At 35.1% G+C, this 16,161-nt stretch overlaps 1 protein-coding gene across 10 annotated transcripts in view; it reads left to right on the top strand.

The window, feature by feature from the left end:
- Positions 1-16,161, top strand: part of rut (adenylate cyclase rutabaga) — a 599,728-nt gene that overhangs the window by 569,657 nt on the left and 13,910 nt on the right. For 8 of the 10 annotated variants that reach the window (XM_074173685.1, XM_074173688.1, XM_074173687.1 and 5 more), the window contains 3 exons: positions 525-830; positions 9,324-9,747; positions 9,818-11,080. In XM_074173685.1, coding sequence (XP_074029786.1) covers positions 525-830; positions 9,324-9,747; positions 9,818-11,080 — 1,993 coding nt within the window. The remainder of the gene's footprint in view (positions 1-524; positions 831-9,323; positions 9,748-9,817; positions 11,081-16,161) is intronic. The other 2 variants (XM_074173689.1, XM_074173690.1) reach the window with 1 other exon arrangement.

Genomic DNA, 16,161 nt, shown 5'->3' with positions numbered 1-16,161 from the left:
CCATTCAACTATACCAAATCTCATTTCAATTCTCCTAATAGTCTAGAAATTATGACTTGTCTAATAGATTCGTTGACACCCGGTATTTGATTCATAATAAGTGACCAAAATCTGATTTTCAATATCCTCAAAAAATATCAAATCTATTTTGCCCATTAATGAAATTCATTATTCATCTGATATAATTCCTTCCATTTTATTTTGAAATTATATGCTGATGAAAACAAAAGTGGAATCACTGTATCTATCCATCAAATCAATCTTCTCAAATCTTCAACTCACTTTCAGATAATTTGAACCATTCTTCTACTAGAATAACTGGTTGAAATATGGAAATATCAATGCATTTCTTGAATTACTGTCATATAATATAAAATTTGATTGTTTAGAGATGTTTTATATAAAACACTCCTCTGCGGTGCAGTTGTCCAAAAGATGATTTCAGGTTTCAGGTTTTCATTTTTAATTTGGTTATTATACTTTTTTCAAGTACAAACCTAAGCAAATCAAATTTTTCATTGCAGGCATAAACATAGGACCTGTCGTGGCAGGAGTGATAGGTGCGAGAAAACCTCAATATGATATTTGGGGCAATACTGTAAATGTGGCCAGCCGAATGGATTCCACTGGTTTACCAAATCACACCCAAGTAACAGAAGAAGTCTTCCAAGTACTCAGATCATATCCGTATGAGTTCCAATGTAGAGGCAAAGTGAAAGTTAAAGGAAAGGGAGATATGACGACATATTTCTTGACTGACAGGAAACAACCAGGGACTCTTAGAGTGGAAGAACTAAATAGTTTAAGATCCAACGCCAACAACGTGAACAGTAAGACAATATTGGTAATAACAGTATAGATAGGCGATATTGTATGTATTATTGTGTGTCGTTTACCAGTAGGTAATAATAAGCTAACTCGAGTTTTTATGTTTTCCAGAAAATTTTTCTTTGATTCTAGAACACTACTATGAAATGTCCAAATGAGAAAATGGGGAAAAATTATTACTGTACAGAAACCGCTATAAAACCTCCTATTTATTTTTTCCATCTAAGGCAAACTTTCGATTTACATTATTATGTTTTTCCATCACTTTATTTGTGTCAGGTTGCTTTATTTCTTGTAAGTTCTATGATTTTTATCACTTCTTACTTGATGAGGTTTTCTCATGAACTCGTTTTCATTAGGATGTTCCACTCTGCCTAGCAAAATTGCACTGTAGACAAAAAAATTGTATTTCCCATTCACATATTCCGATTAAATATTGTCAAGTTTGCTGCGTACTTGAATTGAAGATGCCATCTTCACATATTTTGATGACATATTGTCAAGTTTGCTGCGTACTTGAATTGAAGATGCCATCTATCGACAAAAGATCAATCAACAATTACATGTCAACGAGACTCCCAGAAGTGGTCTGTTGCAAAGCCAAACTTCAACATCGACACCCGAATGAGACTCGTTCTCTGTCTTCCTCTGCAACTTGTACTGCAAAAAAATCAACTGAAACCAGAACCCAAGTTACATAATTTTTCCAGCTCTGTTTGACATAGATCTGGTAACCAGGCCAATAGGTAAATGGCTATCTTTGGTCTCTTCCAATAATTTACCATTGAAATAACTTCTTTTCCACTCCTAATATGACATCAGAGGTTATCAAGTGTTGGGTAATCTGATTCGTAGTTAGGGTTAGGTTAGGTCCAAAGTGAGTGGGTCTATTCGACCCTCCACCGCAGCCCGCAAGGGTTTATTGTGGCTCACACCTACTCACACTCGACCAAATAAACCCAGCTTCCTAACGAAACCGATTAGTTTGTGTGGTGAGTGGTCTTTCAGGTCAGATAGTATGAGTACGGCTCTGCCGAACTCTAAAAACCTGATTCGATCCCCAGCGGGGCAGGTACAAAGTATGTTCTCTGCTGTTTCATCATTTTCCAAAAAGAGGAGACGCACACTGTCTTCCGACAGTCCGAGTCTCTGCATATGATTATTCAAATGTCAGTGACCTGTAAGAAGGCCTGTTAGACATCGTAGTTCATCCCTATTGTAGTCCAACAACTGTTTGGTATCAAGCTTCGAAGAGTGAATAAACGCCTTGTAGTGAGCCAATCCAGGAAGATTATGCCAGAAGTCTTTGAATCTTTTTGCCATTCAGGTGTTCAATCTTTTGTGGCAGTGGCAAAGTCTAAAGCGATGCCAATGACAGGTTCTGGTCTGATGAAGTTGCTTGCAGCACCCTCTTTTGCAAGAGAGTCAGCAGCCTCATTGCCTTCCAGACCATTATGGCCAGGAATACAGACCAGAGACAATCTGTTAAGTCTTCCTATCGATTAGAGTCTTTTTTGGCAATTTGTTACCAATTTAGACGTTGCTTGGTAGGAGCCAAAAGCTTCCAATGCCGCTTGACTGTTCGAGAATATTTTTATTGACTTGTGTATGAGGTTGGATTCTTCCAATCTCTCCGCATACAATTCAATAGCGTAAATTTCCGCTTGAAATACAGTCATATAGTGATTCGTAGTAGTAATAGTAGTATTTATCAATTTCAAGATGTAATAAAAATACATAAATTCATGAGTGAAAAGCTAATTGCTCTTACTTCACAGAACATTCTACATAATTTCTGTTCTAGAGTTGAGAAAAATTTTGCTTGGCAATTAACTATGTTTGCTAAATAACTATGATGGTTCTCAATGTGAACACTTCCACAAATTGAATGACCGTGAAACTGATTTCATCAATAACAAGGTAAAAACAGAACAAAATCATCGAATCTGATACAAATCATTCACTTATGTTGTTTCCTCAGCGTCCAACTGGAATCGGTAGAATAATCAGAACTAGTTATACGAAACAAATATCTATAATAATATTGACAGTATAAACAATTTTGACAAGCATTTCAACAAATTATCTTTAAATTCGAGTTCCCTCACTACTCACTCCATTTAAAAAGTTGCTACTGGAATAGGAATCAAAAAGCATCATAAGAAAGGCGAAAATGGTCATTCCAGAATCGGAATCATAGAAAAAAGCAGTTTTTGAGTTAATAATTCTCTTCAAGTTGCTAATTCTTTTTTTGTTCTGCAAACCTGTGGTTACCCTTTGTAATTGATGGAATTTATTGTATGCTAATTCTATATCTTGCCTAACACAGGCTTTCACCACTATTTTTGAATTATTCACAGGGTGTCCCAATTGAAAGTACACACTCGAATATACGCTTTCTCTGAAGTCACAGCATAAAATTATCGACCACGTTAACTTTGTATTTGACAAAGACAGATATTTTGAGTATATTTTCATTCTTGCACTTCAACGGCAGATGTGCTTTTTCAAAAGAGTAAAGTTGTTTTTCAAATTCATTTAATCTTTCAACGGTCCATTCGGATATAGAAAACGTCACAATACAAAGAATTAGTCTGAAGATAAAATTGTTGATGATGGAAATATTTTGTATTCACATAATTGAAATACAAACATTAGAAGTCTTAAAAATCAAAATGTTGAGAATTCAGATACCTCATAAAATAAATGACAGAGATTCTTTTTCATGAAGTTATGAAAGGAATTTGGAATGTGTGCAATCATTCCTAATAATATATAGACTCTTGTAGGGATTGACGACGGTCCATTTGACGTTATTTGAAGATGACTTGAATAGATGAAGTAGTTATGTTCATTTATAAATTTATATATTCATATAGTTTCAGAAAAGACTTGTAGAATTGTTAATATAAATTAAATACATAGGTAACAAGCACTTTGTAGATATATAGTAAGTAAACAAGAACACTACATAAACAATATAAATGAGTTCATGAACATGTAAGTCAGAACTCACTTTTTGTATAACAATTTTTGTCTATTAGAAATTACTTCAAATGTTTTTTTATATATACAGACTCTCGTTCATTTTAATAGCACTGGCTATGATATAAAACATACATCCCATATAAAAAAAACGTTTTTGTTACAAAGAAGTGTAATGCTTAGCTGGCAAGAGGTGATTTTATTTCTTGTATTATATGATTGGGGAGGTCCCAATTTGTTGAACATATTTGAATTTTCAAAAAATGACATGCCTTCTCATATACACACCCAGATGTCAGGGTCAGATTTTTTAAGGATTTGAAAATATCTCTAACTGTTCTTTTTTGTAATTTTTCTCAATATCTGAGAAATGATATAATTCCAGTGCATTATAGCACATATTTTATACACGAATGAAAGCAAGCAAAGTAAAGTTGACGACTATACTCGAGCAAAGTGTTTTAGGAAAAGAAAGTTTTTGAGTGTCTACTTCTCAATCTTTATACAAAAAATGTGGGAATCTTCCAAAGAATGGAAAAAAGCAACTCATTTCAAAATAAACTTTTTTCAGATATGTGTAGAACATGCACAAACTGAAAGAAAAAGCCTCCCGAAACAGCTACTTTCATATAAACGTTGAATCACACGAATGAAAAAATACTGTTTTAACAACTACTATTATATTATGAACACTGAATTATATAAAAACGCTTTTTTCTATTCAGTTTGAATTCTGAACTGGAACTGAATCAGATATCATTCACAGGATTGCTACATAATATAGTATTTGAAAGGGGTAAAATTTCACTTACATGGAACACTGTCATCCTCAATGGCGGACATCCGATGTTTCGGATGAGATACTTGCCTTATTGCCTCTTCAGCATCAATCTGGACAACATTACAAGATGAAGCACTCAATTCATTAATAAAATTACGAGTTTATGTCAGGAATGAGTTAAATCTACTCATGACATCGATGATAGTATGTAATGACATTCATTCACTTGTGATGCACTTTTTGGAACTATTGGTGTAGTAATGGTGTACTGGAGTTTTTTTCCCAACACCAAACTGTTATTTTAACACTTCGACACGTGTTTTGATCAGCAAGTGATCATCTTCAAGAGGACATTTTGTTAAAATAACGGTTTGGTGTTGGGTAAAAACTCCAGTAATATTCATTCACTTTTGTTTGAAGGTGGTTGACAATGTTTCGTGGTGTATTTCATCAGTTCGAACTTCCATTGCCTAATATAATATAAATTGATTTGAAATCCCTGAAAAAAATTAAAAAGATTAACCGAAAATAACAATTTTTATTGAACAAAAAACTGAAATTACAGACATATACACACTAAATGGGAAACATCTGTATATCTAAAACAAATTGTTATCCACTGAAAAACTTTGAATTTCATCTTTCCTTGACAATTTCACGTACAGTTGAGGAAGGAAATTCGGTCAAATCTGATGTTGCTTGTAAGAGTTTGTTTCCTTCGAAACCAAACTTGAGATGTAGATGTTTCAATATACAAATGCATCCGAAACTTATTCACTGGTATTTCTTCGCATTATTCACCATCGCTATTGGAATCACTACACTGGAAAAAGTCTGCATTATCACACTCGTTATTACTATTAGTTCTTGTCCGAGAACGCCACATTCCAAACAGATTAAAATTTTAAGTAATTATAACTGCAACAATATCGAATTTCAACACTCAAATCGCGATCAGTTCCTAAACTGAACACGACGGCGATAACCATCCCCGCATTCCCCGATTTCTATTCGTCACCGTAACATGACAAATTTCATTTTATGACTCTTCAGGCAATCATAAAACTCGGTTAGTAAAAATCATTCAATACGAACCGCCAAGTCCACAGTCCATGTGGACTAGTTCGCTGCTGGTTCATTTCTATGTATTGGTTTTTTTGGCCTTTGAAAGTGTCGCCAACTTTAAGAGTGCACAATATTGTTTACCTCATATAATGAATATTACTGGAGTTTTTTTTCCAACACCAAATCGTTATTTTTAACACCTTGACACGTGTTTCGATCACCAAGTGATCATCTTCAAAGAGGAAGATTACAACTAGAAACTGATGCGAGCTAACCCTATTTATGCTATATAGGTATCCCATACAGGTAAACCATTCAGGCGTACCACCCATACAGATATACCAACCTAAATTGATTTTACAATTTTGCCTTAATTATCTATTGTTTTACAATATATGTTTATATAAAACAATTTTCAGCTATATAAAAATTAATTTCACAATATTGCCTATCCAAATTTATTTTTGCAATGTGTCCTTATGTAGTAATCAGTAAACCCAACAACATTACTTTATTTTAACAAGCTATATAGTATGCTTTTTGGTATTCATAATATTATTGTGTTTACTTATTTCTACACTCTCATAGGCATCTAGTTGTCTGTTGTTAACTTGTCTAACTAATCTTAATGAACTGAAGTCTATGGAATGGTTTTGTTGCAAAATATGATGGGCGCCTGCAGATTTTTCAGGTGCTATGTGTTCCTTATATCTTACTTTAATAGATCTTTTTGTCTGTCCATAATATTTTGCATCGCAGTCCTTACATTCAATTTCGTAAATTCCAGACTTTTCCGAATTCTCGACTTTTTCTTTTGGACTTCCCAAAACGCTCTGTAGTGTATGACTTGTTTTAAAAACCACCTTCATACCTAGTTCCTTGAAAATATTTCCAAAATTCCTCGTATATTGGTGGTATGGAACTGAGATGTATTTATCTTGGTTTTGTCCTTTCTGAAAGTCGAGATTTCATTTATTCTTAACCTAAACTTCTTCTTCCTTATTATGTCATCTACAATACCCCTCGAGAAACCGTTAGTGGCTGCTATTTCCTGTATTGTACGTCTTTCTTTTGTGAACCTATCATGTGTTAGAGGGAAAGTCAAAAGATCATTCACTAAAAAATTCAACCCAGCACGTTTGTGCTGTCCACAGTGATGTGAACTGTCAGGCCTGTACGTGCTTGTTTCTTTTCTAAATGTATCGTATTCTAACACTCCATATTGGCTCCTCATTACAAAAACGTCAAGAAATGGTAGTTGTCCCTTATTTTTTAACTCATATGTGAATTTTATTGATGGACATCTATTATTTAAAATGGAAACAAAGTCGTCAATATTCGATTTTTTGGTATCGAATATCGCGAAAATATCATTCACATATCTTAGCCAAATCCTAGGAAAATACTTCGACTTTTCTTTGGTTTCCATTTCGAATCTGCTCATGAACAGGTCTGCCAGGTATGGGGACAAGGGGTTTCCCATGGCCGTTCGTTCCTGTTGTTCATAAAAGCAACCTTCTACCTGGAACCGATTTTGTTTCATACACAAATTAGTAAGAGAAACGAATTCATCGATTTCGTTATTATTGAAATTATTTTTCTCTAGTAATTCCCTGAGGTATAGCAAGGTCTGTGGAATTGGAACGCTAGGAAATAAGGAACTAATATCAAAAGAAACCAAAATCTCACCTTCTTGCAGAACCACGTTTTTTGAATGTTGTATGAACTCTAAAGAGTTTTTTATACTAAAACTTGGTTCCGCAATAGACAAGGTTTCAAATTCCTTAGTGAGCCACTTTGCTATTTGGTAGGTAGGAGCTCCAATAGCTGACACGATGAGGGCGCATTGATTTTCTCGGTTTGTAGATTTTTGGGAGGCAATATAGTTTCGACACCGTTAGTTTCTAGTTTTAATCTTCCTCTTTGAAAATGATCACTTGGTGATCGAAACACGTGTCGAGGTGTTGAAAATAACGATTTGGAGTTGGAAAAAAACTCCAGTAATATTCATTACTACACCAAAGGTTACAAACAGTGCATCATAACCTCATTTAGTTTTAATTTGTATCCATTCCACAACTTCTCTTCATTGGCACTGAGAAAATTTTTCTAAGTTTTTATACAAACTGTCTGTTTGCTCAGAAACTGATTTAATTTCATCATCGTATCGAAGAATTGGTTAAGTTCATTTTTAATTTTGATAATGGGTGCTATTTCATTCAAAACTGGTCACTTTGATTTAATTTAATATCATTTCGTGTACTCGTACATGTATGTAAATTTCATCGACATCAGTGATGCTATTCAGCTATTCACATTCAATCAGCATCAGCAAAAGGTGTGTATATTGCGTCACTAATCAGTGTACTGACAGAAATTATTGAGTGATCATTAGTGTTATGTATGCTCTTGGTCAATACAAACGTCAAATCAATCAGCAATTAGAAGTGATTCTTGTTGATTCGCCAATAAATTGTTCAATGCCGTAAATCATTATTATATTTTTTTATTATGAGTAGTATCACTGAGATAATCTATAATCATATCAGCATTTAAAATACATTTTTACTTCCCTTTCATCAAATAAGTGATACCTTCTCTTACATACTTCTACAATATGTCTACTGCTAGAATCACATCTAATGATAGAATACTCCGAAATGACAGTTTCTCTATCAAGAACATTATTATCGCTGAGTATCTACATCGCTGAGGGGGTATCGATCAACTTTGTCTTGTATGAAAGATTAGATGATCTGTGATTACCAGAAAGGATGAGTCATCTGTATAAAGTGTAATGATATTTTTACATACTGTTTTTTGCCAAAAAGATATAATTTGAACCTTTTAACGGTTCTTTCTCATATTTGACACAAATAGCATAGCAACCAATCAAATTTTCAGCTTCACACGTACGATTTAGCCAAAAGAGATCTTATTTTCTTTTTTCTACATTTTTGCCATCACGGAGAATAATTCAATTTCTGATAGAATCAGAAAGTTTGCTTATACAGGAATATAATTATATCAGTATCAAATTATGTATGAGTATGAATAATTCTCTACTGACGGGGAACATTTATTTCCCTATAACATATAAAATGAATTGAACCTCAAAATCATTTGTACTACTTCCTCAGCGTTTAAATAGTAAAATATCGTGTTTATTCTTCAGTGATACGAGATTTGTTCTAGAAATAGCTGTTAGTATGAAACTTCAAAATGGTGTATTCTGGTTCCTTCCAGAGAAGCATTCTGTCAGGTTGTACTTTTTCTTTAGGACATCCTGTATTTTCAGAATAACCTTATTAAATTCCAGTAAGACAGATAGTCGTATTTTTGCTAAGCCTATCACGTGACTTCTTTGATAAAGAAAAAGTAAAGAAGTATATCAGATTAAAAATATATTAATTTCATTAATTTGATCTGCTGTGGCTTTTCCTGATGAAACAGGTAGAGACGACAGCTAGAAATTATAACTTTTTCAAACGAATAATTGTTTTTACCCATTTTGTTGGGCGTGGTCGGCAATTTTTTATGCTTGAAATTTCGTCTATAATAGTGGTAGACGTCAAAGGTGATGAGGCAGACGAAGTGCTCTACTTGTCCTCACAGCTCATGCACTGATAGTTCAACAAATAAATCTATTTAATCACTTTCACAGATATAAACAATATGTATGGTGGTGTGGCCACTCCCCTCGCCCTCCTTCACCATGGTGATATCAACAATGGCCGTCAGAAACATAACCCGCTACAAAATCGCCCGCCGGTTCGGGAAGAATCTTATACGACTTCCCGAAACGCTGTACGTCTTCCTCCTCTTCGAGAAACCGCTTCACATATAAATGGTTGTGAAAATGAACCACTTCTACCAAATATTCGGAATGGCAAGAAAAAATGTTTGCCGGCTGAAGAAACTTTACCTCCTCCTCCTTTACCACCCCATAAAAACAATTGTCAAAGGCAAGGAACTCCAGAAATGAAATACAACCCGCCTTGGCCAAGAGGACAAGTTGATAGTATCAAACCATACCTTAAACCTTTACCAAAACCTCCAGGAAAAGAATCGCCCAATCGACAACACAGGTAAACAATTTTTATATTATCGCACTTCTTATAAATTTCATCTTATTTTCTGATTAATGTTTTTTAATAGAAAACATCAACCAGCACCAGTACCTCCTCCTCATCAAAATCAACGTGCGCCGGACCAAACAGCGGAGCTTCTGCGCAACATAATCCAGACGAGACACAATCCCTTACTTCAGAGTAGACAAAGCCCACATCATCATAGACATAGTCCTCTCCAGCGACATTTTTCTGATGAAAGCTTAGGGGGACTCTATAATACCGGATTACCGCAAAGAATTCATTCATCGGCAGATGAAATCAGTTCCTTGAATCATTCGCCTAGTATCAGTAGTTCTGATGAGAGCTATAGCAGAACAACCGACGCTGACGCCAGCCCTTGCGTATCGCCTCCCTTACCTACTGATACCCAGCAATTTTTGTTTCCTTCGGATATTCAAGTCAACCCATTATCTTCTCCAGAAGTATCACCCCGAGCCTCTTTAGATTATATTCCACCAAACTGTTCTTTGCGCAACAATGTTGAGCCGAAAAGAAATAATTTAGCACCAAACGCGTTACTCGCTTTAGCTGGTACTTGTAACACTGTCGATTCTTCTGTAGTAACGAGTCCTCCTATTTTAGATGGTGAAGACAGTTGTCGAGGGGAAAGTTGCGCAAGTTTCGAATTTGTCACGAAACCTACTTCCCTCTTACGAACTACTAGCGCTAACGGTGCAAAATGTGCCAAAGCTTCTAAAAAAATTCTCAATTTGGACAAACATCGGATACGAAACGATAGTGATTCGATTCTAGAGTGTAACAAATTATCCTCAAACTGTAAGAGGTCACCTAGTTTCAAAGAGGCCGATGAAATCAGGCAACTGTTGAAGGAGGAAGATAATAAGACTACAATCAGCAGTGAAAAAAGTTCCAGAAAGGATGGTTGTTGCCAAACTGACAAAAAAGACTTGAGGCAAATGCGACTGAGTCCAATCGGCATTCGAGAAAAACTCTCACCGAATAATAAGATCAGCAATATTCCTTTCGAACGAGAAATACAGATGCTACTGGACGAACAGAATTTGCTGCAGAACATCCCCCCAAAGTTGGAACTCAAAGACCTTGCACTGGAGCCACTCGTAAGGTACGCACCAAATAACAACAACCACCAGGTGGGGCTGGCGGCAATTCAAGCGCTTGCTCTCGGTTTTCGGGGCAACAATGTTAACAACCTGCAGTGCATGTCCCCTTCCCCTCGAGCAAGCAGCAAAGAAGGATCGCTTAAGAGGGGGCCTTCTCCAGGACCAGGCGAATCTGTTAAATTGGCCAAAGTGTCACCTCTTGACAGGTATTCAGGTTTCATAAGGGATGGTTACTAACCGGCTATGTGTATCATTTGATTAGTTGCATATGAAGTTTTGATATGGTGTTTAGAAGGTAGATGCATGGTTAGAACTAAAAATTAAATCAACTTATAAAACAATACACAACAAACAGATTTTAAACAGACAGAACTATTTGAATGAAAATAGTGTATTACTTTTGAAAGGTTTTCAACCTCCCACAATCTAAAAATATTTAATGTTTAGACAGGGATGACCACAGAGAGTCAATAATGAAATCGTTATTTATATAAGTAAATTTAATTACATGTATTACTTGGAAAAAAGCCTTTTGGCTGACTAATTCTCCATCGTTAAAGAAAAAAATGTGGGACAAAAACTCTAAACTTTTTTAAAAATTTCTTTTTCAGTTTGAATGTTATATATTTGCCAAAAAAAATCATAATATAAATTGATCTGTGGTATGAATGTTGACTATTCGGACACTAAACATTTTTTTTTAATCTCACAAACTGATATACCAGCTATAACTCTCCTGAAGAAATTTATATATGAATTTGAATTGAAAGGATCTAAAAGACATTTAAAATGATCATACATAACGTATTCGTTTTATGTGCCGGGAGGGTAGACTTGGAATGAATTATGATTATTCCGTCCTATTTTTAATAGTATCAGGTGAAGTATAGAAGTATATAGATGCACTCTCCTGAAAATAATCCTGTCAGCGCCAATGGCAACTATTGCATTTCACGATTTATACTGTTTTTAAAGTAATTAGTCAAAAATTTCAGAGAATCACCTATCCAATATGAATGAAAATTTTGAACTAACAAATTTGAAGTATTTTTAGTAATGTCTATGAAACGCCTCAAACAACACTTTTTTGAGTTCGCCTACTTTGGAATTTAATTCACTTGTCAAACCTCAATACACTTGTGAATTTCATTAGTTTGGACTTCCATTGTATAATATGATATATAATGATTTGAAATTCCTGAAAGAATCAATAAAATTAAAATGAATGGCTGAAAATAACAATTATATTTAGCAAAAAAACCCCGAAATGAAATTACAATAAAATAAAATACAAGCTACAATTGAAAATTGAACATTAGGAAAGCAATGACAATTAAAATATTTCAAGCCAAGTTACTTCACGATGTTTCAATTGTTAGTATCCACAATCGTCTTTGGGTGATGACTGGACTCATTTCTCTGATGACTATTTATAGGTCATTCAAGGGCTTTCACCTATTCCCTGTTCCCTCTCTCCGCTTCACCGGTTATTGGCGGGAGTTGACCGTTTTCCGCTCAATTATGGGTTTCCATATGTTGCGTATCTCTACGCTAGCTTGGCTGAACGCATTCAGCCAAGCTAGCTGTTGTTGAACAGCATATATGCAGCTCTTTGAATTTCCTCCCAAAGCAGTGTTCCTCCATGTGGATGATATCAGCTTAGGACCACTAGATGTTATGTTGATGAGTCCAAACATGCTCTACTATTCCCAATTTGCTGGTTTCTCATCGCTGTGTGTGTTTCTTGTGCTCGGTAATGCGGACTTTCAATGGCCTCTTAGTTTCACCGAATTCACGATGTGAGCTTTCGGTTAGACTTGTACAGAAAGCCCCAAGGGCGATTCTGATAGTATTATTATGGTTAGAGTCCAGTTGTTTCAGAACAGCTCAGCGGGACTCCGTTTTCCTGAAGTCAGTTCATTCGCACGAACTCGAAAAAGTACGATATCTCAAAATATTTCCATGAAATAACCACTTGCGGAGTGTGTTAACAATTGTGTGTTTCTGCACTGTATTCTATGCTTTGGATATATCATACAACATTGCAATACAATCTTGATTATTGGCAAAAAATTCCTGAATTTCAGATTCGAACTCTACCAAATTATCGAGTTTGGATTGTTTTTTTGAAATCCGCTTTGTTGAGGCATGAGAAGTCTTTGTTTCAGAAGAATCCATATCGATTTTCTATCAATGATTTGTTCCAGTATTTTGCACATTGCACAGGTTAGAGTCTATAAGAGTCTGTATGATTCATTTGACGATTTTGAATGGCCGGTTTTATGGATGGAAACGATGATTGATTCCGACCACAGAAGAGGAAAGAAATGTTTGCTCCAAATTATGTTACAAATCCAGAGAAGCAATTCTTTAGCATAATTAAGCATTATTTTCAGGAAAATTATAGAGATGTCTTCTGGATCAGAAGAGTTTTTAATCTCATTAAGGTCGTCTAAAAATTCTTTTATTATGGGATGATTAATTGGATACTCTGGATAGTTTTCATCATCATTAGGTTGCATCGTTTGTCTGCAAGATTATATTTTTGATTTAGAAAATCGATTTTAGGGTTTTTTCAGTAGAATGGTATTGGAAGGTTGGAGTAAGTGTTTTAGCTAAATCTTGTGATGAGGTTCAGTTGCTTTCTTCATGTCTGATATAGCTGATACTTTTAGGATCCAGCTTGCCAGGAATTCTCTTGATCATTTTTCAGACTTTCTCAACGGGGGTACTTTTATTAAGTTCTAATACAAATTATTTCCAAATGTGCCTTCTATTTTTTTCATAAGATATTTTGACTGGCCCTTGAGCGTTCAAATCTGGTGCTCCAAAGTTTTATATTTTCTGAATGTGTAAAATGATTTTTTTACTCTTTTACAGCTTCTAGACATTCCTAATTCCACCAAGAGCAGTATATTTGTTAGAGGTGTAAGTTTTGCCAATAGATTTGTCAGCACCTTGTCTTAATTTGTGAAAACCTACTAATAGTTTCATTTATGTCAGCTAGTTTGCTACTGGCTTAGAAATGCCGTGGGGGTGGAGTAGTGATCTCAGATATTGCCCTTAGATATATTGATCTTCATCGAATGACTTGACACTGAAGTGTCCACTGTAGGTGATAAGGTTTTGTCGACGATTTCAGGAAGAGATAGAAAATTGGGTTCTTGTGGTTCATTTCTGATTAATGAAGGGACTTCTGTTGTGCTTTCCATGTTTGAGATCAGCTCGTCGTTGGATATTGCTAAGTAATTCTCAGCTAAATGACCCTCTAGTTCACATTTGAAACACAACTGGTCCCGTCGAATGATACAACAATAGATTGGGGTATAGTGGAGTGGTCAATGGGAGTTATATAAGTTTGCCAGCAGAAACTAAAGACATGTTTTGAATTGGATGCTTCAGTTCTATTATAGGATAATGGTGAAACCAAATTTAAACCCACGTTGAATAGTTCCGTTTCTGGGATATCATGGGGGATCCTAGTAGATACATTTGATATACGAGTAGTTAATTTTTCGTTGGGTGTTATGAGTCTTCTTGTCGATAGAATTTTTCTGTTAACTATAATTTCTCCATCTACTTTGTTGAAGGAGTCACTCATTCCACTGTTAAAGAACAAAATTATAGATAGCTGATAAGTACGTCAGAACCGGACTCGTGCCTACTCATTATTCATAAATAAGGAAATATTTGTGAAGGAATTTTTCATAGTCCAGTCATCGCCATATCTCCTCATATTTACTACAAACATTGTTGTTCTATGTGTAATACACATTTTGAATTTTTCGTAGTAAACTTTTAATCTGTTCTTGCTAATCATATATGTTCTCAAAACTATTTTTTTCTCAAATTCAACACAGATAAAATTTCAAAACACTGCTCAAGAAAAAACTAACGTTAATTGTATTTTCCGAAATGCCTAAGCCATAAAAATAATGAGTTACAGAGTATACAGAAGTATACTTCAAAAAAAACATAGGCTAGTACTTTACAGTGTGTAAGACCGTCACATTGGGAAATATTGAAATTCATCAAATTTCTTCCAGCGTGAAGTTGCTTTCGGGCAAACGTTTCATTAAAACTAGTTAATACCGTTTAATACAGGGGCGGCTTCAGATTCGTTACAGTATGATTTTTACTCATACAATAAACTGTATTAATATTTTTGGGAAAGAAAGTTTTTGGATTTCTACTACTCCATCTGATACAAAAATACAAAAAAAGGGATGAGAGAATCTTCCAAAGAAAGGAAGGAAGTAATCAATTTGAAAATAATTAACTCTATACATTGATGTGTAGATCATGCAAAGAAGTAACTTTCAGGCACAAACTGAAAGAAAGTCCTCCTGAAACAGCACTTTCATATAAACATTGAATTACACGAAAGAAAAAAAATTCTTTCGAAACAAATACTTCTATATGAACACTGAATTATACATAAGATACTTTTCTCTATTCAGTTTGTATTTCAAACATTCGTTGTGGAATAAGAATCAGATATCATTCACATGAGTATTAATATGTATTTTCATCAAGTATCTGCCAGTTCTATTCAAATAACGTTTCATTGCTGTGTCGGCTGTTCCGGTTTCAAGGGTGGGAATAATAGGGTCAAAATTCTCCGAAGATAGAATAGCTCCCCAATCGGATCTCCGGGTGGAGGCTAATTCGAGGGCATCACCCTGCAGAAGTTATTTGAAAACCACTATTTCTGACAGGCTGCAGAGGCCTTCTAACACCAGTCTACAGGGAAATAGCATGGTATCTGCAGTTGCTAAGAGGCCCACTAGCAACTTCAAAATCGATTTCTGCAACATCACGGAAGTTATTCTATCATCCATGGATACATATACTCCTTTTTCAATGAAATGAAGTTGAAACTGCAAACCTTGGTTCAATAAAGATTGCGAGCAAAAATCTCGCCTACCGGCAGTGGCGCAAAAATCCCAGTACCGAAAAACCGAACTAGGTTTGTTAATGCTCGCAACAGCTGTAAAGTTAGAATAAATGAAAGCAAAGAACTTCACAATCAGAGAATTAGGGATAAACTGCTTGCCAATCCCAAAGGGTCTAGATCCTCCTGGTCAGTAGCTTAAGCTGTTATTCAAAACTTTACAAAATCCACATTTCCACCACTAACACAAGCGGATGGTTAAATTGCAACAACAGCCATAGAAAAAAGCAAATCTACTAGCTGAACAATTTGCGTTCCACTTCACATTCGATTTTCTGAAAAGGCATCACCCACTATTCCCACACTAGAATCCACAATTCCGAAAATTACTTT

The sequence above is a fragment of the Leptinotarsa decemlineata genome, unplaced genomic scaffold, assembly GCF_025532065.1.
Source record: "Leptinotarsa decemlineata unplaced genomic scaffold, Ldec_3_MD MMD2_tig00000251_RagTag_RagTag, whole genome shotgun sequence".
In the NCBI taxonomy this organism is placed as follows: domain Eukaryota; kingdom Metazoa; phylum Arthropoda; class Insecta; order Coleoptera; family Chrysomelidae; genus Leptinotarsa; species Leptinotarsa decemlineata.
Note: the sequence above shows the minus strand (reverse complement) of the source record. Positions and strands in the feature narration are given on the sequence as shown.